Source organism: Simochromis diagramma, unplaced genomic scaffold (assembly GCF_900408965.1).
Source record: "Simochromis diagramma unplaced genomic scaffold, fSimDia1.1 OVJJ01000125.1, whole genome shotgun sequence".
Classification (NCBI taxonomy): Eukaryota; Metazoa; Chordata; class Actinopteri; order Cichliformes; family Cichlidae; genus Simochromis; species Simochromis diagramma.
This window is the reverse complement of record NW_024387162.1, coordinates 529,799-554,588: the sequence shown is the minus strand read 5'-3', so window position 1 is coordinate 554,588 and position 24,790 is coordinate 529,799. Positions and strand designations below refer to the sequence as shown.

General features: G+C 45.7%; 1 protein-coding gene across 5 annotated transcripts; it reads right to left on the bottom strand.

Annotated features, from left to right (window-relative positions):
- Positions 1-852: 852 nt before the first annotated feature.
- On the bottom strand, positions 853-24,567 carry LOC120744435 (calponin-3-like). 5 transcript variants are annotated; one of them, XM_040048846.1, is made up of 9 exons: positions 24,321-24,525; positions 20,863-21,008; positions 19,787-19,909; positions 8,396-8,517; positions 4,384-4,450; positions 4,127-4,264; positions 3,905-4,021; positions 3,550-3,696; positions 853-2,574 (listed from the first exon to the last, which is right to left on the bottom strand). In XM_040048846.1, exons 1-9 carry the CDS (start codon positions 24,460-24,462, stop codon positions 2,242-2,244), a joined length of 1,335 nt encoding a protein of 444 aa, XP_039904780.1. In that variant the 5' UTR covers positions 24,463-24,525; the 3' UTR covers positions 853-2,241. The 5 variants fall into 5 exon arrangements, with proteins under 5 accessions (XP_039904780.1, XP_039904781.1, XP_039904783.1 ...); XM_040048847.1 differs by lacking the exons at positions 19,787-19,909; positions 20,863-21,008; positions 24,321-24,525 and adding an exon at positions 18,394-18,640; XM_040048849.1 differs by lacking the exons at positions 19,787-19,909; positions 20,863-21,008; positions 24,321-24,525 and adding an exon at positions 18,271-18,376.
- Positions 24,568-24,790: the final 223 nt, after the last annotated feature.

The following is a 24,790-nucleotide window of genomic DNA, read 5'->3' as shown; positions in this document are numbered from 1 at the left end:
TCGTCCGAAAACATCTGTTTCCAGGCTCTCGTGTGTTACCAGTTGAACACAGGGTTTCTTATATTAGCTGCCATGTTGACATTTTCATGCATCTTGGAATTTTCTGTGCTGAAATCTGACCTACTTGCCCTACTTGGCTGATTTACTGGATTTTCCCTCGTGGAAACTTCTCTTACATGCACCATGAAGAGCCTTTACAGTCTTTTTATTGCACTATGGGAAGAATCTCACTTTTCAAATCCACGTAAATGCATTTGAAAGTTTTCAGCCATTCATCTGTCTTCTTAAGCTTCTCCAGTTCAGGATGAGAGGGTGGTTTGAGCCATAGTGTACACCCTGAACAGGCCAGCAGTCTGTTGCAGGGCTAGCACATAGAGGCAAACACTCATTCACATCTACCACCAATTTCAATCATCAGTTAACTGAACCCCACGCCTGTGTCACCTGCTCCACACAGAAGGATCGTGGCCTGGAGTCAAACCCAGGACCTTCTTGCTGTGCGACATAATGTTAATCATCATTTGAAAGATGATGATTAACATTATGTCACACATTTAGCAGATAAAAGACGTCCCTCAACAAAACGAAATCAGGGTAAAGCCGTGTGTCCATGTGGTCGTTATGAATAACAGGAGTCCAGCTAAGTTCCTACCAAGAGACTAAAAGTTTGAGCATGTCTGGAAACAGTTTCATTGCAGAGTTGGTCCTGAGTGGGTGCTTAGATGTCCTGTGCACAAATACATACTCTGTACTAATATGGGACCGAGTGGCTCCCAGTAGCACTCTACACAACAGCGTGGCTGCTGCACACTGACCAGCACATAAGGAGATTCTGCAGATAATCATTGTTATAATTTACAGGGTTTATTTTCACTTCTTCCTTTCATGTTTGCAACGCTACATTGTTACATAAATGTAGACATGATATACTCCCCAGATAAAAAGTAGTAATAGAGTAACATTCCTGTACTGTTTAACAGCGTCTACTGCACACTACATCGACTAGCTACACACATCTTTGAGTTCAGGGAGGCTGGAAAGCCTGGATCGGTCATTCCAGCAGGGACACCACATTATTCCTTCAACCTAGCACACGTGTCTGTGCGGTGAGAGAAAGCAGCCACAGGGGGAATAGGATGAAACCCGGACCTGAAGAGGAGGGTACTTTAGTCCTTGTTAGGAACAGCTGCTGCTAGAGAGCCGGTGCTACCAATCGGGAGGTTGTTGGTTGAATTCCTGGCTTCTCCCATGTAAATGCAACATGTTCTTGGGCAATTTACCGAAGCCCAAATTCCCTCTGATGACTCTGTGTATGCACGTGAGGTGGAAAGTACTTCAGCACAGAATAAAGCATCTGTATGAATGTGTGTGTGATTCAGGCTCTGAATACAAAGAGTGCTTTGATTATTAAAGTACCGTGCACCGGTCCATTGTTGCCATCATACGATTCAGGTACTCTGAATATCTCCTATTAGGATCTACAGATGATTACATTTGGGGTCACACACTCTTGTCACAGACGACGCCTGTTAGCACCGTACCTGTGTGGGGGAGTGGTTACAGTCTGTTCCCCAACTACGAGCGCTGATGTCAGCCTCCAATCAGAGCGAGCGCTTCACCTCACAACTGCACGCTCGGAGCCTCTTTCCACACACGTGACCTGATTTCCATGTTAGCAGTAGAAGCATGTTATAGGCTGGGATTAGTGCGTGGTCCAGGTTTAACATTAAAGATTTAAAACTTTATTTATAACATGTCGTTTTCATTGTGAACAGCAGACTGCTTTACTTTGGGACACTGCACATAAATACAGCTCGGCCAAACAAGAGGGCACAGAACAACAAAGAGCAAAGGGAGGCTGGAAATCCAGGACTACTCCGGTCTAGCCATTAGCATGAACGCCAAACGAGTTACGTGCTCTTGGAGCCGACGAATGGATCAGCAGCATTAAGGAATGCAAAGAGCGGGATTCATCGGATTCATCGGCAGCAGCATCTCTACATCAGTGTGCCATCATTTCTTTTATAAAAGAGGCTATTAGCTTAAAAACAGCATCTGCCACTGTGTGCGTGTGGTGATTCTATGCTACGTCTTACAAACTTTGGAGCTGAGATCAAAGTCTAGGTGAAGATGAAATACAAAGCAACGTTTCAGATAACAGAGAATAAAAAGACTAGCGATAGCAAAAGACTTGCTCTGTTGTAGTGATAAAACACATTTGCTAACAGGTGGAGAGCCCGACTAGCAGATGTTCTGATCGTTGTAATGGTAGTCGTTGTGGTAGCCGGTGTGGTACTCGTCCTCGTGGAATTCAGCCTGATAGTCACTGTCGCTGATGTCGGAACCGTTGGTGCCGGTGCCTTGGCTGCCGTTAGTGTGGACGACCGGCTCGGTGGGGGGGGCGCAGTACTTGGGGTCGTAAACCTGGCGGCCCAGCCCGTACACGCTCATTCCTTTCTGAGACGCCACCTTGTTGGTGCCCATCTGCAGAGAGATGGTGGTGTTGTCCAGCGGCTGCACGGCCACTTTCTGATCAAAGATGTCTCTGCGAGTACCGGGGGCCGGCATGCCCGCCTACAGGAAACATGGCGCACATCAGCACGACAAACACATTTACACAGAGAGGACTCAAAGTGATCACTGAGCAATAACGCAGAGCTTCACTGGGCACACGTTTCAGATCAAACTCGTTTTATTATTAGACAAAGGTGACTTTTTAAAATGATGGCTTGGCTTATTAAGATTCATTGTATGTAATTGCATTTTTCAGACTGTGTTTTGTCCTGATGCCAACCATGCTAACCTCTGATGAACAGAATAGCAGGTCGGGTTAAGCAGCCGTCCTCCTGAAGACACGCACGACTTTTTATACAGTGCAGGATATTTTATTTAAGCTATTTAGCAGGGACGAAGCAAAAGCTAACAAGAGTCCCACAATCACCTGACTTTTATAATCAAACTGATCTGTGCTTGATGCCAGTGCTGATTTCTGATAGGGTCTTCAATGCACGACGCTCCTTTGAGACGTTAATGAGGAAGAGACAGTCTTAAACCCACAGTGGCTGTTTCCTTCTTCAGGTGTTGACCTAAAAAGCTAAACTCATTTATTTATGAATCTGAGCCGCACACCTCACTGTCACTCAGCATGTGAAAAGTCGTATAGATGTGGGGCTCACGTTCCACTCAAGTGTCTCAGATGTTGTCGAGACACTCTTGGAGTAATGTTGGGAGGTTGGCCACTCCTGGGAGGGCTGCTCCAGGTCTCCTCCATTTGTGGTTTGAACGAGGCCCAAACGGCTTTGTTACCCAAATGCAGACTGATTTCACTGAGCTTTTCTCGTGTTGCTTTTTGAAAACTTCAGGACTGGCCTGGTGTAGCGAGTGAAATCAAAGCTTTTCCTTTAAGAAATGAAATCTTCAGGTTATCTTTGTCTAAACACACCAAGTGTGGACAATATGCGAAACAAAAGATCATGATAATGATCAGGGAGTGGGCCAATACTTCTGTCACAGCACGACACATGGTAGAGAGTAAAGACTGGGTTTCACCTGGCTGGCTCCTTTGTTGGTGCCCATCTGCAGGCTGATGGTAGTCTGGTCATAAGGTTTGTCAGTGTGAGTCTTTGGATCGTACAGATGTCGTCTTGTTCCATACGCAGTCATTCCAGCCTGACTCGCACACTTGTTTGTTCCCATCTGAGAAACCAGAGACACGAGCTCAGCAAACACAGCTGTCAGTTGGTCTCATTTCACTCTACAGTGAACTGTTGGCATTTAAACGTATTTAAACGTATCAGGTTAAACAGGGAGTGTTTCTCTGCTGTACGCCCATCAAAAGACACTGAAATGGTTTAAATCTAATGATGACACATCTCAGGTCATGTGACAGTCACACTTCATTTACCTGCAGTCCGATGACACACTGGCCAGCCTTGATCTTCTCATCATCGAAGTGTCGAGCTTGTTTGTCTGCATATTTCACTCCGATATCGATCTTTGTGTCAATGCCTTTAGTCTTAGCCTGTCAGATAACACACGCTCGTCAGACTGATGGCGCTTTGTGTCCTATAACAGAAGAAAGACGCACTCGGCGAACACTCTTCCTCTGTGCTGTGCGTGCACTCACCATGCTAGCCAGTGCGAGTAGTGTTGTCTGGACTTGAGTCATGTTTCCGTTTTCAAACAGGTCATTGGCCTCAAAGATGTCATTGGGCTTCAGGCCGTAGGCCAGGATAGCTTTTATGAAATTCCCGAGGTTTTCCAGCTGCAGAGAGCATCAGGGAAACAGAGTGATAAGAGACGGAGCACTAATAAGACTGCTGGTGAAATGAACGAGTGACGTGCTTCAGCTGCAGCTCTGCAGTGTTTGTGGGTCGCGCTCACCTTGTGCCAGTTGAGCTGTGAAAGGTTGATTTTCTTCACTGAACCAGGCTGCAGCTTATTAATCAGTCTGTGAGACGCAGGGAAGAAAACATCACATTAGTCCCACTGCTGCAGCGGATATCATGCAGTTCAGACACATTTCCTTCATTTGAGAGGACATTGCATCACTCACATAACTTCCTGTTTTATAACGCTCAAAGTACCATCAAACCAAAATTCACCTGAAATGTGAATTTCTTCAAAATCAAGTTCAAACCATTAGAGAATATTCATAACCATCCCACAGACATAATGTACAGGTAAACAGCAGTGCTACTGACCTCACGTCACGATCTTAAATATGACCACGCCCTTTAAGGTGGCAGTAACCTGACCATCACTGAACCCTCTGGGGTTACGACCCATTCAGTTTGTTGGTGGCCAAAAGTAGGTCTGTAGTTTTTATTATTTTTATGGGTTTTTGCCATTTTTTCTGCATAAAGCTTTTAACTAACTTCAGTTCTTTTCATAAATATAAAATAATTATTACTTTTTACATTTTTAACCCTTTAAACACCAGTTTGTTTGTCCACTGCACTAGCTGGAAGACAACCTCAAATCTCACAATTTTATATAATTGCATTGCTACTGAAATTTCTTGTATTGTTAATAGTAGAGTCTGGGGCATGTAATTGATTCACATCAACACTGATTATAATGCATTGTTATTTTTGTGCAGGGAGAGCAAAAACATAAAAACTCCCTCTCAGCTTGTTCGTGGCCAAAAATGGGCACCCCCTGTTTACGTTTACAAAATGCTATAAAATTCATATATATTAAGAAAAAATTCCACTTTTTCTGACTTGATTTTTTAGATTAGCATCAGTGCTGTTCATGAAAATCTAAATTTCATTCAAATTCAGAATTTTAACCCTTTAAATACCAGTTAGATCACATAATTTTAATGATTTAAATAGGGATAAAAGCATAAAATCCCCATTTTTTTCTAAATAATACATGCAAACTGATTTATTTTCTAACCATGGTGGAGGTTAGATGCGTAGCAATAATTAAAAGTATCAATGAGTATCAATGAATGGCCAAAAAGTAAATCACAAATGGTGTGTTAGTGGCCACAAAGGCAATTTAATGACCAAATAACCACTGAGATGACCAATAAAATGATCAAAATTCATATTCCAGTGTGTGCTTCTGTATGCATCCTCATTAGCAGCAAGATGTACTAACCACAGTAGAGTGGTTTTTGTAGGCACACTTTCTACAGCTGGTGCAAGGGGCTGCTGTTCCAATCCTGGAGGTGGGCCTTTTGCACCTTCTTGTCATTTCGTTGGTGGGGTGGGTTAGGGGGTGTGGGGTAGTCTGAACACTCTGGTTCAGACTACTGTATCTTGAGATCAATGGCAGAAGTGGCTGAGAATTAAGGAGAAGGGTGTCTTGCAGTTGTTGAGGTCACCAGCATGTGTCCCAGCTCTCCCAGGACACACATCAGTCATCCGGATCATCATAGTCAAAGGAGCTTGCAAAGAGAAGCGTCTGGACTTCTTTAAGTTACTTGAAGACGTTTCACCTCTCATCCGAGAAGCTTCTTCAGTTCTAAGGTCAAATGGTGGAGAGTCCCAGATATAAACCTAGTGGGAGTTTCCCCCCACAGAGGGACAAAAGGACCCCCTGATGATCCTCTAATCACATGAGCCAAGGTGTGAAACTGGGTGTGGGTCCCAATCAGCCAGAGTTTCGGGTGAGCTCATTGTGAAACCTGGAGCACAAACTTGGAGTAATTAGGACCCTACACCACCGGGCAGAACATGTTCCCTCTAAGCCTGAAGGGAAAAAGAAGGAACACACACATGTAAAGGAAGCTCTTAAAACGTGCGGCTATCCTAAATGGGCGTTCTTAAAGTCAGCAAAGAGGCACAGAAAAGAAGATCAGACACCAGCAAGGGAGGATATGAAAGACAGACGCAACAACATTGTCATCCCCTATGTAGCCGGTGTATCAGAGAAACTCAGGAGAGTTTTCTCCAAGCATGACATCCCGGTGCATTTCATGCCCAGCAACACGCTCAGACAAAAACTGGTTCACCCGAAAGACAAAACGCCAAAACACAGACTTAACAATGTGGTGTATGCTGTACAGTGCAGTGAGGAATGCCCAGACCTCTACATTGGAGAGACCAAACAGCCACTTCACAAGCGCATGGCACAACATAGAAGAGCCACCTCCACAGGACAAGACTCAGCAGTCCATCTGCATCTTAAGGATAAAGGTCACTCTTTCGAGGATGCCAATGTTCACATTTTGGACAGAGAGGACAGATGGTTTGAAAGAGGAGTGAAAGAAGCATCTATGTCCACTGTGAGCGACCATCTTTGAACAGAGGCGGTGGTTTACGACACCAACTCTCTGCCATCTATAATCCAGTTTTGAGATCCCTTCCCAGACGCCTTAACGCCCACTCACATCCTGGGCCATCTGACCTCAGGAATTCGCATGATAAGGTGGGGCCAGGTTTCACAATGAACTCACCCGAAACTCTGGCTGATTGGGACCCACACCCAGTTTCACACCTTGGCTCAGGCGATTAGAGGATCATCAGGGGGTCCTTTTGTCCCTCTGTGGGGGGATACTCCCACTAGGTTTATATCTGGGACTCTCCACCATTTGACCTTAGAACTGAAGAAGCTTCTCGGATGAGAGGTGAAACGTCTTCAAGCAACTTAAAGAAGTCCAGACGCTTCTCTTTGCAAGCTCCTTTGACTGTAGGTTTGTAGAGGACTCCCCCACTTCAGTGAAGATGTTTCCGGCGGGACAAAGACATCGTATCCCAAGACATCCAGGAGATTGGAGAAAAGAGCCATCAGTTAGTTTTCCTTCTACAACTCGAGGTGCCAACACCCTCTAAGTTATCCAAGCAATATTTGTGCCTATTGTAGTCCAGGATTGCTTCTTGCATCCTTTATTCCCCATCACTGACTGCTGGTTCCTTGTGTGTTGCTGTCAAAAGAAGCACATTCCTCCGTTGCTTTGGCATGTGGGATATGGCCGTGGTAGCTTTGGTGAAGCCAAAGACAGACAACAAATCTTCCTCTGTTGCAACTGGAGGAGCTGGGGAGGAAGCTCTGGGTTGTTTCCCCCTGTGCCCGTTTTCATCTGAGGAGTTCCAATCTGCAATCTGAAGTGTTCCTCACACATAGACTGTCTGGAAGCAGGCCCAGACACAGTCTATGTGTGAGGACTTCCTGCAGCAACTCAGGAAGTTCAAGCTGCCACAGGAGGTCACCTTCTACACCTTCTGTCCCATGCACATCAATTACTGTCTGGTTCAGTTCAGCCCTGAAGACTGCAACAGACAATCAGGTCTGCAGAGAGGATCGTCAGCTGCCTGCAGACTCCTCCCATCCTGTTCAAACTGCTGCCTTCAGACCGCCATCTAGGTTTTCTTCCCTCAGGCTGTCACTCTGATGAACACTGTGAAATAAGCTGTTATAGCATTCATATGTGCATTGGGCTACTATTGTGCTCAGTTTGTATAGTTTGTTAGACTTTGTGTAACTTGTTTTCTCTTACTTTTTGTTTGCATGCATAGATCAAAGTGACCCAGAGTCAGAGTCCATGTTTGTGGACACAGATTTGGCCAAATCAAGAGGATCTGATGATGCCGACTTTGGAGAGTGGGTTTTTCCAACAAACTCTCCAGTTTTCAAAACTGTTCCGACATCTGTCCTGTTTGTCTGCATGTCTCTGAGCTTCTGTGCAGGAACATCATGAAAACGGCAGTAAAAACTATGACCGTCCACTCAGTGTCCACAGGTTAGAGAAACTGAGGGTGCATGACCGGCCGACGCACCACAAAGATGTGGGTGTTACAATAAACAGAGCCTTGGTTTGGTGACAAACTGAATTCAATCGATTAGAAAACATACTTAATGTTACATGGAATTTGCTTTTGTCTCCATTACAAAGATCAAGAGGCCCAACAACAGCAGTAACACAAGAGCAAACAGAACTTACTCGCAGAGGATGACCCCATCCTTCAAGCCTTTCTGGAAATTCTCTCCAATAGACATTCCGGTCACCTCTTCAATCCAGAAACGGAGCTCCTCCTCTTTCTGTGGGTCATATTTTTGAGCAATCTGGAGAGATTAAAACACAAATAATAATATGACCACATGAGTCTGTGATAGCACAGCTGCTAGCACCAGTGCCCAGCAGACCATGCTGAGCCTTTACCATCTACAGACATCGGAGCTTTCAAAAATCATCAGTCGTGTTTCATCTGACCAAAGCCTCACCAATGTATAACGTGTATTCTTTGGTTATACAGAACTAAATAAATATTTCACCCTCACAGGGTCCTGTAGGGTCAAAGGTCCGCCTCAGAGGGTAGTGTAGGGTCAAAGGTCCGCCTCAGAGGGTAGTGTAGGGTCAAAGGTCCCCCTCACAGGGTCCTGTAGGGTCAAAGGTCCCCCTCACAGGGTACTGTAGGGTCAAAGGTCCGCCTCAGAGGGTACTGTAGGGTCAAAGGTCAGCCTCAGAGGGTAGTGTAGGGTCTGGGCACTCTTAAATGATGAGGTTTGGGCACTTGCAGCAGAAACAGCTTTTTTAAAACCTTTTCTCAGTAACTTTCAGACCACGAGGGACACACAAACACTGCAGTCATGAATAATAGAATTGTGGTTTACAGGTGCTTGGTGGTCTTAAACTATCTTCTGCTGAGGTCCAAGAGTCTCTCTGTGCTGTCCTTTAAATGGTGGGGCTGTCACATGGTACACTTTCCATCAAAGGTTTTTACATGTTAACCCTGAACCGTCGTTTTCTCTTAGGCTCTCCATTAATCACAGTAAAAGACTGAAACAGGGCGTTCCTAGAAAGAGGTCAGGGAGGTAACGGAGAGCAGCCAGCAGGGCTTTTCTTCTTATCAGTTTGATTTAGAACAGGCACTGGCATTTTGCTTCTAATTATTACTGTTTTGGGGTTTTTAAGATGCCAAGTAACACATCCAGTTACCCGTTCAGCTGGTAAAGAACTGCTGACAGATTAAAGTGGTTCACAAAGTCTCCAGAATCAACAGGACATGAAGCGCCCTTGCTGATCACTGTGGTTTGTTCTATTCTATCATGTGGACTAAACAAACACTCCTGCTGGGATCAGCTCATGCCCCAAACACATGTGGAAGCCTCACTCTCCACTGAAGCCATCTCACCAGGTAATCCTGTGCTAGAGGACAGATGGACCACAACCCATCCAAAGCACAGGGACTCTGCTTTTCTGAAGCATACGGAGGAACAATGGAGGACTTTTATCTGATAATATCTCTGAGTGTTTGTTTTTGTAGGAAGTTTCATCATATTGTAAATGTATTATCCAGAAAAACAACTTCTTTTTGCTGCTCCAAAACTACTGTTGATATCGTTTAAAAACATCCATTTCCACATATTTATTTCAACACATTCACTCAGGCAGCCAAGCTGTTTTGTTTGTGTTGTGTGGTAACACAACTGGCTGGCTCCCAGTTCAGTTACTAAAACAGAGAATCATGAAAAACGGGACAAAGTTCAGAACGTGATAACAAAACTGTTTCTTTGAACTTCTGTGATGAAGCAGGAAAAGCACAGAGCTCATGCACAAACATGCAAAGAAAGATCTCTCCCAGACTTGGATGGATACAGCTGCTTTATGGCCAACTGTCCACTGAATAAGGGCTGATTATATCTGTGGGGCCTTTCTTTAATCAGTGCTGTCATGTTTAGCTATATTACACGTTTTTAAAAAAAAATCCCCCAAAAGTTTCCCTCAAAACTCCAAATTTCAGTCGAGCTTGAGAGCATCTACTTAGGAGCAGGTTTTAGTTTTTAGTTGGCACTCAGAGAAGCTGCTGTCCCACATCATGCCAGAGACTTGGGGGATCCCAGGTTGTTCCCGAACATCCTAACCAACCTTCTCCAATCCGAGGAAGGCAGTTTGAGTTTTCCTCTCGACCTTGGCAAAGAGGGGAACATTCGAAGAACTTGTCCTTGCAGACAACTGTTAGAACTCACGATCTTGGACCCTGCAGTTGTTCCAAAATGGTTCCATTTCTGAACGACTGCACTTTCAGTTTGGTCAAACAGATGCTTTTTATACTGGCAGAGAAAAACTACCAGCTCTAACAAAAAGGGCTTAAATTTAGCGGCCTGGACAGCAGGTCTCAAGGGTCTGTTACATGTTACTGCAGCAGTTTAAAAGTTATTTATACTACTGAGGAGTAGTACTCCGAAAATGTCGAAAGTTTAGACTTCTTTAATGAAGGATATTTTATTAAAGAAAACTAGCAAAGCAAAAACAAATGCAGACAGTAATAATCCCAAAATAATAATCACCTGAAATATAACCTAGTCTGAGCTAACGCTGGGAGTAAGAAGCTTGGAGAGACGACGAGCACCCTCAGATCTGAAGATGCACTCTCCCCGTGTTAGAGGCTGAGCAGAAATCCAAATCTTCTTGAGCTCTTCAGATTTTAAAGCCCAAACTTTTCTTCTTTTCTGTCTTATTGTAACATAGAATTTCCACTACACACGAACACTGAGGCAGATATGAATATGCTTCATCAGTCTTCAGTTAGATCATGATGAGCACGGTCATCCATTTTAATCCACTTATACAGAAATGCTTTGACCTGTTTCTCTTACACACACACACACACACACACACACACACACACACACACACACACACACACACTTTAAGCACCACTATTACAATAAATACAATGAACAAGCCAATAAGAATAAAGAAATAAAAATATCACAGTTCTGCAGATACCTCGTTTTATCCGACCACCAGTCCGGCCTCCTCTCCCAGTTCCCGATAAAAGCCACAAGAAAACCAGTCAAACAGCCTCCGTCTGATTCTGACCAGGATTCCCCACCGTTGACAGTTTGGTTTTTTCTGTCATCAGTACCAAACAGCATGTATTTGGAAACACGACCAGTGAAACCAGTGCATGTATGTACTCTGAACTGGTTCCACAGTGGAACTGACGTTTCAAACCTTGCAGGGCTTCAAACTCCTCAGATTGTGTCACAGCTTTAGTTTCAGGCACAGCTGTTTCAAGGCTGTCAGTCACTACTGTCTCACATTTTTACTGAACAAAGAGTAAAGCAGCACGGAGGAACTCCAGTTTGAGTGACCAGACCAGTCTGACTCATCACACCAACACACTGCAGTGTTAAACGATCATGTTAGGATTTCACAGCTCTGATCACAGCACTTCCCTCCAGCAGCCTGAGGAAACATGCAACAATGTGTCCACGGCATCGTGTGAAGCATGTTGGTCAGATGTTCAAACATTATCTTTGAAACCCAACAAACCGAACACGTTCCAGTCACAGACACTGCAGCTCATGTTCCCCATCAAATACATGCTCATAGTGACATTTCACTCAATATTTAGTTTTCATTTTCAAACAATGCATTTTTACATACATGCATGTGTGTGTGTGTTATTTTGGTCTGTCAGCCCACTATCAGGTTTGTTTTTTTCAAAACACACTGGAATCTGTCTCCACATGATGATATCAAACAGCAGGTTTCAGTCCAGCACTCGTGCTGAGCACACAACAGGAAACAACGTTACACTGTAATAGAAAACCAGTGAAATAAATGGTACAATACTGGAAACTGTCGAATGCTTGCTTTAGTTTTATGACCAACGTAAAATTCTTTGGTCACAATGAAGAAAATTGTACTTTTATGTAACTGGCTGCTCCATTCTGCATGCAGAACTGCTGGGGCAACAGACTAAACCCGAGTCTGATACTCATATAATCAAACTATTATTCTGGTATTTCAGCACAAAAGCAACAAAGAAACCTCACTGCAACTGTTGACAAGTCTGTAAAACATCCCTGCCATATTCATCAATGTCATCCTTATGGATAGAGCTGGGTGTCATCTGCATTGCAGTGAGAACACGTGCTATACTTGCTAATGACACTGCCTAAGAGAAGCATGTATGATGTAGACAGAACCCTGTGGAACTCCATAATAACCTTTACTAGTTACATTAACAATTTGCAGGCTGTTAGATACGATTCAAACCCTGCAGCACCAGTGCAACATTGGCTACTGTACTAATGCTGCATGTGCAGCAGGTAAAGACCAACAGGGGGGCTCTAAGCTAGTGTACTCCTGAGCCCAGCTAAACAGGACAGGTTAGGCCATCTGGTATAAAAACCTCGATAAAATCAAACATATCGTAATAAATAAGATTTCCATAGCGGATCAATCAGAGCCCAGGCTAACAATGACACTCAGGAGATGTACTCGACATGAATTATGCAGCACGTCTACTGAACAGGCCGGAATAACACGATCTGCCAACTGAGCTGAGTGAAAAGTAGCGGGCGGACGGTCTGCTGGATCGAGGCATTGAAGAATCTCAGGAATGCGATGTATGCTGACAGGATAAGAGCGTGGACTCCTGATCGCACGTTACGCAATGGAAGCCGTTTGCTGCTCTGCTTTTGTTGACACAGGGGAACAAAAGTCATATTTACATGTTCAGAAGGAACATGGCTTCACACCAACGTGACTCAAAATCCAGAACTTTGGTAGGGAATCATATCCAGTTCTTACATCGACACCATTATCAGAGCACATCCTAAAAACCTGTTTAAAATGGGAGAGCACCGGCCTGCCGTCGGACGCCCGGCCTGCCGTCGGACGCCCGGCCTGCCGTCGGACGCCCGGCCTGCCGTCGGACGCCCGGCCTGCCGTAGGACATGCTTCATTCTCCTGTCTCTGATCAAGGCTTTATCTGTGCTTCAACTTTCAGAGGGAGTGTTACTTTCAAGCAGTGCACGATGCAACGCAAAGCAGAGGTTGTGCCGACAGAAGGAGTTTCCCCTGCGTGGGGAGCAGCGCTGGGCTCTCCAAATCACGGACAAACAGGATCCCACATTCTTGATTTTTAGTTCACAAACACTTCTTATAACGACTAACTACTCCTGAAACTTTGGAGATGTTAGCACTTTGTACAGTTACAGGAGGATAAAAGTAATTATCGGGCAAAATGTCCTTCGTTTGTTAAAATAGTCCCGTCCGACACCACGTGAGAACAATAAATATATAATTTTCTGTTGTAACCCTCAAACTGAATGGTATGGAGGCCCGTTTCCACCACTAAAAAAAAAAAAAAAGTATCCACATAACTCCAAATTTTGAGTTATTTTCTCAAAATTTGGAGTTAGCGCTGCCAATCAGTAATTCAGCGTCATTTCCTTGTTACCTGGAAGCTGAAGCCCTCAGCTACAAATGCTACAGCTAAGCTACCAGGATTACAGTCATGAATGCACAAATTGCTGATTATTTTCAGCTTGGCTTCACAAATGATGAAATCCTTGTGTTATTAGCTGAATTATTAGCGTTACTATCAGCAAACGTACTCTCGAAAGCGCCAAGTTGTTGCAATCCGGTTTTGAGTGCGCGTTCCACGTGGATTACTGATTGACGGAGCAAATGACTCGAAATTTGGAGTTATGGATACTTCTTTTGTTGTTGTTGGCTTCCACAGAATGGCAATGTAACGACACTCACCGTTCACAAAACTAAAACATCACCACTTCCACGTCTAACTCTCTATAATGCAGTAAACTGGATCCCGTGTCCAGCCACTGACGCAGGAGGAACACATTGTGTCGGTGATACCGACCTTGGCACAAACACGGATCCTGCCACAGTTTGTTCCCCGCTTCAAATCATGGACACACTGTATCCCACAGTTTGAGGTTTTTAAACCCACTTTGCACACAGAGACATTTTTGGAAAAATGTATTGACAGTGATGTTGAATATTCTTGTAAAATTAAGGAGGGCCTAGCAAAAAAGGTTTGGGAACCACTGAGGCAGCGTACGGCATCAGGAGCTTCCACGTGTTTTTCATGCGAGCACACAAAGGAACCGTGGTGGTTTAGGCTCCTCTCAGCATGTCATCAGAAAGGAAATGGTAACACACAGAAAGCCTCCCCTCCATTCATGTCTATATGAAACACACATAGAAAAGTGTGTGAGCCAACAAACTCACATAGCTTCAGATATGACGTTCCCTCTGTACAAACACACTGTGTAAAGTACACTAGTGTTTCCCCGTTTCCACTGTGATGATGGAAAACACTTTAAATATTTAGACATTTTTGGGCTCTGGGAAATTTTTACTAATATAAAACCTGCACAGATTCCTGACCTGATCTGTTTCACAGATGCTTCTTTGATACTGCCAATGCTAACGTCAGCACACGCCTGGATGAACGGGAGGGCAGTCGGGCTGAGCGCATTCGTCCCATTGCTGTGTTGTGATCCAGGTAATCATTTACCTGGGGCGATCGTGGCTCAAGAGTTGGGAGTTCGCCTTGTAATCGGAAGGTTGCTGGTTCGAGCCCCGGCTCCGACAGTCTCGGTCGTTGTGTCCTTGGGCAAGACACTTCACCCGTTGCCTACTGGTGGTGGTCAGAGGGCCTGGTGGCGCCAGTGTCCGGCAGCCTCGCCTCTGTCAGTGCGCCCCAGGGTGGCTGTGGCTACAATGTAGCTGCCATCACCAGTGTGTGAATGTGTGTGTGAATGGGTGGATGACTGGATGTGTAAAGCGCTTTGGGGTCCTTAGGGACTCGAAAAGCACTATATAAAATACAGGCCATTTACCATTTTACCATTTACTATCCTTCACAGGAAGGAAATCCTGGAAGTTCACCTGGAACGTTCCGGCGCAGCACCGGTGGCCTTGTATTGGTTGCAGCTCTGTATTAGGATGGAATTGATCATTTAAGTAGGTCGTAATGTGGCAGTTGTTGGTCACACTGATATGACAAAGAGAAACAGGCTCTGGGAGGAGGACATGCGACAGCTAAAAGCTGTGCACACACACTTGTTGCTGATACGTCACTACAGTGCAGGACTTGTGTGACTGGACTGTATCCACACTGCTGGTTCGGTATGCTGACGGACACTCTGGCACATTTATTTGTGCCTCCCATTTTTGAGTTACTGACCAACAGATGCTTCTTCCTCTCACGTTAAACCGGTTGCTTCATGTTCACTCTGTGTTTCTTTGTTTCATGGTGAAGAGCAACAAAAGCTGATTGATGCATTTCCTTTGCTGAAGCTCTGATACTGAGGTTTGTGCTGAGCAGTGACAGCTGTATACCAGGTAATATCCCAGGAGGCGTTTTTCTTACACTGAAGGTTAACACACAAAATCAGAAAGCTGTCCACCGTCCAAACAGAAGTTGATGCTCGCCAAGTGTCAGACAGACGTGAGACTAGCTGCAGTGTACAAGTCTACGGTTTCTATGGCTGCTGTTGTATGTCCTGTGTTTTGGCACAGAGCCATGTGACTCGGTTACAGTCTGTACCATGAATGTGACTCAAACAGCATTAGCAGCTAACCAACAGTCAAAGCTAACCAGCAGCTGCTTTCATAGTGTCCATCATCAGAAACAGTCTGATGGAGCTTCACATGCTCACCTGCATCTCCAGATGCTGAGCTTAAGTTCTGAGGAGACTGATTTAGGTCACAAGGACTAATTGTTTGTTCATGTTAAGACTGACACACATAGTTTGTGTGCTTGTAGGGAAGCGTCTGCAGTGACATCACCACAGAGCCTAAAGTTCATCCTCTGATGAAACCTGGGAAAAGAACTCTGAAACTGGCACGCTGGCTTTGCCACATCGCGTTTTTATCAGCTGTAGACGGGAAACACGGATGGAACTTCCAGGTGGGAAAAAGTGTCTTCAATCTGCAGCCAGATGACTGTGGTGATCGAAATATTGATTAAAATAAGCTCATGGGAAAACGTTTCTCTTGCAGTCTGTGAGCATCTTCCTTCTTTGTTTTTGGGCTCTGTCACTGACTTTGGGTCGTACTGAATAAAAAATAGGTCTGTTTTATAAATCGTTGTCATTCTGTGTTCCAGAAGCACATACTCACGCCCTAGTGGCCTGTCAATCACAAGACATTAGCAGATCGTTACATAGACAAACCTTTTGAATACAAGCGTGCTGGTGCACACAGGGGTGCACACAGGGGTGCACAGACACACAAACTACACCTTTCTTGGCTGCTACCTCAAAGCACATTGAGCGCTGTCAGTCCTGCGTGCTGCACAATAACATTCAATATTTAATATCTACTGTTAGCTAGATTATTGTGATGCTGTTGTGTTTATTATGCTGCTCTTTTTTTGCTTGTTTTCTTTCTCTCAACAGGTGATCCAGGTGAAAAGTGCCTTTTCTCCCTCTGTTTCTCCCTCTTCCCCCAGTCATGTCTGTCCCGTCTGCAACAACTGAAAATAAAATAAATACATAATAATAATAATAATAATAATAATAAAGGTCAATCAAACGGACCACTAAGGCTAGGCCATGATGATCCACTTGGTAAAGGAAACCTGTTGTGTATCTTTCTTTGCCTTCAGACCATCACTGTGATGCTGAAGGACCACAGGGACAGAGCCTTTGGCTGACATGGGGAACATCTACCTTTGTTCCGCGTGTCATTCGTTGTTAAAATCTCAGACTGCTGACAGGACAGAAGACGAGGCCAAAGGCAAACAAACGTCCTGGCACACGAACAGCCAAAAACACTAACTCGTCCACACACACGCAGACTGGCAGCGTGCCCACCAACTTCTCATGCTTACACAAAAGATGTGTTTTCAAATCAACGCTCTCGAAAGTCCTTTACTTCATTTTGGCGGACTTTCAAATCCCAAGTTAGCAGTAGTCTCTCCATGCAGCGAGTCATGCGTGGCGTGGGTAATGTAAATCTCACGGGGCATCGTGAACACGCAGTAACAGATGGAGGCATTGTGAGGAGCAGACAGAAGAAACGCGAACTTCGTGGAGAGTGCGCGTTTGTACGCGTTTCTGATGGCGTCATCCTTCAGCCATCCCTCACAGACTGTCCACGGAGACTGAGAGCAAAGACACGACGCGTTTGCCGTGAAACTAACAGATGGTTTGGTTCCTCTGAATATTTGCCACGACACTGACTGCTGTTCTAAGTCTGCTCCTAAAATCTGAGGCAACATGGAAGCATCAGTGTGTCCGAGCTCCTCCCAGCTGCTCCACAGATCCCGTTTAGCTTCTCGTCATCAAACATCTTCATCACAACATCTTCATCACAACATCTTCATCACAACATCTCATCAGAAGTTCAACAAACCGTTTCAAACGCTTTAAAGGCGTAAAAGCAGCGCTTGGCACCGAGGCGGCTGCGGTCACAGTAACGCTCCCCGCGTCTTTCTTCGTGCTGGACACGAAGGAAAAAGTTCCCGAGCGCCGGGAACAAGTTCGGGAACGTTCGGCGCGTTCAGACAAACAAGAGGACCGAACCTTTGTTTAAACTCTCGTGTTCGGCCCACAGCGAGACACACCGACAGGCCCGCGGGCTTCTAGCATCCACACAAAAAGTCTGAAAGCGAAGGAAACGTGAGCCAAAGTAAAGACGCGACCGAAGCACTTACTTTGCTCTTGACTTCAGCAGACAGGCCGTAGGCTGGTCCCTTATTAAAGTGAGTCATCGTGGCGCTTTTGTAACCCACGGGATTACTCGCAAAGTCGTCTGTGGAAAAGACGGATTCTCAGCGACTGTTTCGGCCCGACGGGAGCTCAAGCAGTGCGCGAGGCGAGAGCACGGTCAGCCCCCCGCCTCCTGTCCCCTCCCCTCAGTATCGGCTGCATCCTGAAAGCCCTGGATGAGTACAACTTCCACACATGACCAAAACTTTCCACACCGGGATCGTTTTTAGGAATCCTGTTCAGCTCAGCTTTGGTGTGCAGGCTGGCTGAAAACGAAAAGCTGGTGCAGCTTTAACCAAGTCCCACAGCACCCGAGAAACACACAGATCTCACCCGCTCCTTTCCCCGCCGTGCCGTGGAAGCAGAGGCTGCGCGTGGGCTTACTAACAGGCCTCGCTGCGTTCAGCTTCATGAGACACACGCGTGTGTACTGTCAGGGAAAACATGCTAACCCACGTGCACTGTGGTGATCCTGGAATGTGCGGGTGGACATGGTGTCCATCTTTCTCCTCTCATGCAGGGACTCCTGCTCGGTGTGGGCTCCACAGCCATCACACGTGATGCCACGTCGGACAGATAACGATCAGCCTCCCCAGCGATGCGCAGGTGCAGCAGTTTCACCTTCACTGCATTGTTTTCTGAGTAGTTTAATAGTAGTGAGAGTAAATAATGGCACAAACAACTCAACAATACAGACACAACATTTATTCATCACACAGCAGGAATGAGTCCGTGTGGATCGGACACTTTCACACCATTCTTCCCAGGAAAATGGATTTGGGGTATTTGTCCCTCAGAGACGACCACTGTACAAAGAAGTAGTCGGATACAGGATACAGGATCTTCCCAGTGAGTGACAACGTCTGGACACGGCAAATACTCTCAGCGTAAACTATCAGGACTTTCTTTATTCCCAGAATTCCAAGGAGGAGTCCTGCTACACAAAGGGGAATGCAGGTCCCCGGGCCGTTACACAGCACCTGAAAACACAGACAGGGAGGGGCGAGCACACATCCGTGGAAAGAGGTTATTCTGTACATCTGTTACAAAACTGTGTGTCATGTGACAAAGACTGGCTCAAAGGCCATTCTGGATCGGTTCATGTGCACTCCCTGTCGTCACAGGACGACTCGGACATGCAGCGCAGCAGCCTCTGTTCTCACACAGTGACCTCCCCTCCTCAGGTCCTTCAGTAGAAACTGTGAGAGTCAAAGAGGGAAACCCTGACACGTCCGGTGCATGTTGGGGTTTGGAGCTTACCGAACATATTTAAGGCGCGTTTGACTCACCGAGGACTGCGTTCAGTGAGACAAAGGGAGGGGGCTGAGTAAGTACGTGGCCTCAGCACTGAAGGAGGCTGGTGGAGTTTACAGGAAAGCTGCCGTGGAGTCTGGAGAAGTAATCATACAGCTCCTCTGCATGCACAGAGCCCCACTCTGCAGTCAGCTTACACCCACACCTCTCAGAGCCGTCTGTTTCCCTGCACAAACGTTCTTACAGCAGCAGGGCTGCAGCGATAAGTTGATCAGAAAATGATCCTTTGCTTCGACGCTTCGTTTAGCGCTCTGCGCCGTCGCCACGTAAGCGCCAACGTTTCAGCTGCGACTAAAACAGACCTGAAACAGCCAGCGTTTGAACAGAAGCAGTTTTTCAGCAGAAACAAATGTTTTTGTAAAGCGAAACCAGTGAGAAGCTGTTTTCTCTCCATTTACTGTTGCTCATTAACAACACCACAGTATTTGTGACTCAAATATAACGGATGGAATATTCCGTTGGTAACATGCCTTCAGCTGCAGCGTGCTAACCACCGCTGTGTGAGCCACTGCTCACTACAGTCTGCTCCACTCACCATGTCCGGTCTGAGCCTGAACACCAGAGGCAGGGAATAGCGCAGGGCATCGAGAGTGCTGACGACAGACGAGCTCCAGGACTGGTGCACCTCGCGGCTCCGTGGGATCCGACAGATGGTGAACTGAGGAACAAACACGTGTGCGTCACATTCGTCTTAATTTGACATTAGATGTTTAAATGGATTCACTGAGCTGTAAGCTGACAGGGACTGAAGACAAACAGAAACCAACCACACACCTGGACCTGTGAGACACACGAGGACACGAGGACGTGCTTCTGTAGGGATGATCTGATATCCTCGTGTTGGTGTTGTTCCCAGACCATCATGAAAATGTTGTTCCAGGTTCAACATTGCAAGTGACCAATCACATTGTTGTGACGTTATTCTTTTGCGCGCCAAGCCATTCGTGCATTTATGAAATTCCAATGTTGCAAGGACAATATCAATTCTGCTTACTGTTTATTAAAGGGTCAGGGTCCGTTGATCGGTGGACAGAGGCGGTTTCTCGCAGCTTAAGTACAGTTTTTTGTTTTACGCCGGTTTTTCCCGAAGTCGCAAGAGTATGACGTCACAACATTCTGATTGGTCACTTGCAATGTTGATCCTGGAACAACATTTAGTATGATGATCTGGGAACAACACCAACACGAGGATATCAGATCGTGCGCTTCTGTAGACAGCTTAAACCACACAGTAACAGGATTACTTCAGAAACGCTGGTGGCCAACAGGCCAAACTTTACTTTCTGTTTTGCTGATGTGCTCTTTGCCTGGCAGTGGAGTACCGTCACAGTGTGATACTTTCCTGAAGGACAGGAAATAAGTAACTCTTCCAGTGTGTGAGCCTGCTGCTGTCAGGACTCTCCTGCCTATGATGATGCAGTCCTGTGGGAGCAGCAAGTCCTCTGCAGAGTCCAGCGGTGGCACGCTTTGCTGTATCTGAACCTCTGCACTGTGCTTGGGTGCAGCTGCTGGGCCATGGAGACCACAGAGCTCAGTGAGCTCTCGCTGTGCATCACCACACTGCTGTCATCAGTAACACTGAGTTAAAACCAAAAGCTCCATCATGCGTACCTGTGAGTCCGACTGTTGTTTGAGGCTTTCAAACGTGCAAATTTTCTCCTCGCTCATCCTGTCTGTGTCTGCGAGGACATAGTGTCGAGGTGTGTAGGCTGCAGACATGCACTGCAGCAGGTGCAGGACCTCTGTGGTATGACCACCTACAAATCAGAAAGAAGCACAGCAGCAGTTACAAGGTTAACCACGACCTGGAGGACACTGAACTCTTAGTCCTCACTGCGCTCATCATACACGCTCATCTTTAGATGGACACTTAATAAAGACAGACATTCAATTTGATTTAGAAAGTATGTTTCATCCCAGCATGAGTTCAAACAGGTCAGTCCGTGCTGGGCGTGAAGCAGCAGCGAGGACACACCACAGGACATCACTGACAGTGTTGGACGTGCACGTGGCCAGAAACAGCCAGGAGTCTGCTCAGCATCTAGCACCAACAGCTCTATAAAGCATCATTATCACTTTGAACTTCACATCAGTCTACTGACCTTAAAGAAGAGGTCAGAGGTCAAATGTGACATTACATTATAAATGCTTTATCATAGTTTATACGTCATTCTCACATCAGCAGGTTCCCATAATGACTACAAACTGTTTCTACGACGACTCCAATCTCCCCAAAACGGCCGAGCCCCATCAGACCTCAGAGACGTCAGAGTATCCGGTTGTTCAGTCTGACGTCACTAGCCGTGTCTGGACCTAAACTCCGCTGCAGGTCCATATATCAAACGATCACTATGGCATTACTGAGAGTTGAAAAACTGTCTAAAGTCTTTCATCTTTAATAAAATGATCAGCGTTCTGCTCTACCAGGTGTAACAATTGAGTTTAACATCCAGGCATCCATGAAAACGGAATTTATGACATTTAACGGAGTTAGAAGTTAGCAGGGAGTTAGCTCGCTAGCTTCTATCTAAATACAATATAGCATGTCCTGACTGCGGGGTTTTGGAAACAAATTAAAACGTACAGCTCTGCTATCACTTCCAGCATAAATGAAGACAGAAAACTAAACAGCAGTGATGTTTGTAGGGTTACTGAAGTTGGGCTAGCTGCTATATAATGATGTGCTACGTGACCGCTAGCGACACAGCTATGTTAGCATAATATAAACAAGCTAACTTTTTTTCCCCACTCGATAAAAGTTATCGTGAGTGTTCTCGGTGGTCAGGAACAAATGTAATCGCATGGCAGGATGCTGTAAAAGGACCAAACTTCAGCCAGGAGAACAACTGAGATAATCCATCCACAATATGAGGTTAGTCATTCATATACTGCTGCATGGGCTGGGCTGTAGCTACATCCTAAGGTTTTAAAAACTGAGCTTAAATAAATGATTAGCGGTAATAAAAGCCGAGGGAGGTCAACAGTGATCACTGACTGTTTTAGGAGCTTTTTGAGATCAAATAGAAGAAAATACATTAAACATGTTAACAACACAAAAGCCATATTAAATGCAGACTACTTTAGGCCCGGAAGTAGGATTCGTCACGTCATCACTGAACAACCGGATTATCATATGACCCCTGCAGAAGCAGCTTTCTCATGCTGTCTATAGTATATGTGCTATTACTGCATGTCATTAGCCTTTGGAGTCTCTCTCCCATACTTTAGTCCAGTGATCCTGGTTCTGTTTGAGGTCACTTCCTGTTAAAAGGGAGCTTTTTGTCTCACTGTCACCAAGTGCTCGCTCACAGGGGATCATTTGATTGTTGTGGTTTCTCGCTAACACCGTAGGGTCGTTACGTGTGAAGATAACTGCTGTTGTAATTTGACTGTATATAACTAAGACTGAGCTGCAGAGCTACACCCCAGGACCAGCTCTACGCTCCAGACTGTACTGGATCGTCAGCATTAAGCTGAGTATTTTCACCACTGAGACCAGGAAAACTGCACATTCATTGGCTAACGGTCGTGTTGGCTGCACGTTTCAGACCTGCACCCAATTCCAGTGAGCATGCTCAGCAACACTTCTCAAGATGAAGCCTGAGTTGATACGTCAGAGCCTCCGTTTGAATCCAGCAGAGTAACGTGAATACTGCTGACTATTCCTCTCACCAAAGCACTCTGTCACTACCATGGACAGCAGGAGCGCTCGTGGTTATCATTTAACCAACTTTCTGATTCATCCGAATTTGGATTTTTAAATCTAATCATTCAGCTGTTACCTAACAGGGACAAACTACAGCTGACAGAAACTGAAGACAAGAATACAAACACATCACACAGCGATGGGCCTGTGATGCACACGAGCACACAGTTGTTACCCCAACATCAAGAACTGCACTGAGAAGTAGGACCACGCAGTACAGAACAAGGAAAGGAAGCAAACTAGTGCGAGATGTGTCTAAAGACCCAGGAACAACTGCAGAGACACTAGTGACTGTTGGGAATTTTAGTCTCACACATGACAGCCACTAGAAACCTACACAGGAATGGACTGTAGGGTCTCAGAAGGAAAAACGTCACCTTGGAGCCGGACAAAGCTCATGCATACTGGAAGTGCATCCTTTGGTGAGATGAGCTCTCCCCGTAGAGATGCTGCTGACGTTTGGAGAAAGGAGCAGGCTCAGTGCTCAGATCGTACACTCGTGTCTTTAAACCAGCCCACGTGCCACAGGATGTGACGTGAAAATCATCACAGCCCAACACCTTCACGTGGATGTGGTTCTGGTTAGACCCACTGAGAGTGAATCAGGAGATTTTCAGTGGAAAAAGGTTCTGACTGAACTGTTGATGACAAACTGACTTCATTTAAAAAGTCGCTTCAAAATCCACGTGTGAGTTTATGTTTGACGTTTCTGAATGAAGACAGAGGTGTCAAACATGTGGTCCGTGTGCAGCAGGAGGGCAGAGAGCAACAACCTCACACAGATGACTGACTCAACAGTTTCCCCTCATCTCAGCGTGGAAAACCAGCGGACTCACGCCTGTCACAGGTCCACGCATGCATCCAAACTGTGTTTCTTCAAGGAAATACAACTATTCCTGCCTCTAAGGACTTTTAACAACTAAATACATAGAAAATAAGCAGCATCGCTTAATCTGGATGGAATTATTAAGAAAAATCCAGTATTTTGACGGATTTTCACTTCACTAATCACCAGAATGACCTTTGTGTACACTCTATGTATGTATAGTGTACCGGAAGCTCGGGGATGTTGTTTGTACGGTGGCGGAAGTGTCGCACTCCTGCCCGACACAAAGCAAACATGTTCAGTATCCACAGCTAAAACAGCAGATACGTGGCATGGCTAGAATTAGCATGCGTCCACGCCGTGTCGTGTCCGATACACCCACGGTGTTGCTGAAACACTGTGAAACATGGCTCCATGCCCGGTGTAGCCCGGTAGCTACGGAGGCCGGCTGACGGCTGTTTGTAACGTAACAACATGAGCGCGCTTTCTCTGTGACACTTGAACGCAGCGCAGCGGGGCCGTGTTCCGCGCTGTTACCTGATCCTGCGACCACCAGAACAGTGACCCGACCCTTGCTTCCAGGCTTGCAGTTGGCGCCCGTCTTCACAACGATATAAAGGCGAATGATGAAAAATAAACATAGAAGTAAAACTGCTGATGTGAATCCCAACAGCAACATCGTGACGGCTACGGCAGCCTGGCGTGCCCAAAATCAGACAGGGCGTGGGGCGGTGAAGCCCTGAGTGCGGGCTGGTAGGCAGAGCCAGCTCCTGCTTGGTGTTCACGTTACTTTGTTTTTAGTTTCCACATCTATTCAGACGTCCTGGACACGTGTCTATAAATCTGCAGTGTGCTGAGGAGGTGGAGCTTATGAAAGAAAAATATACGTCGACTTTCACTTTAAATTCATTGTAATTTGTAAGTGTAATAATGATAATGATAACAATGATAATGTTATCCGTGTTTTGCACAGCGGAGGAGCGTGTCAGCACACATTTCACTGCATG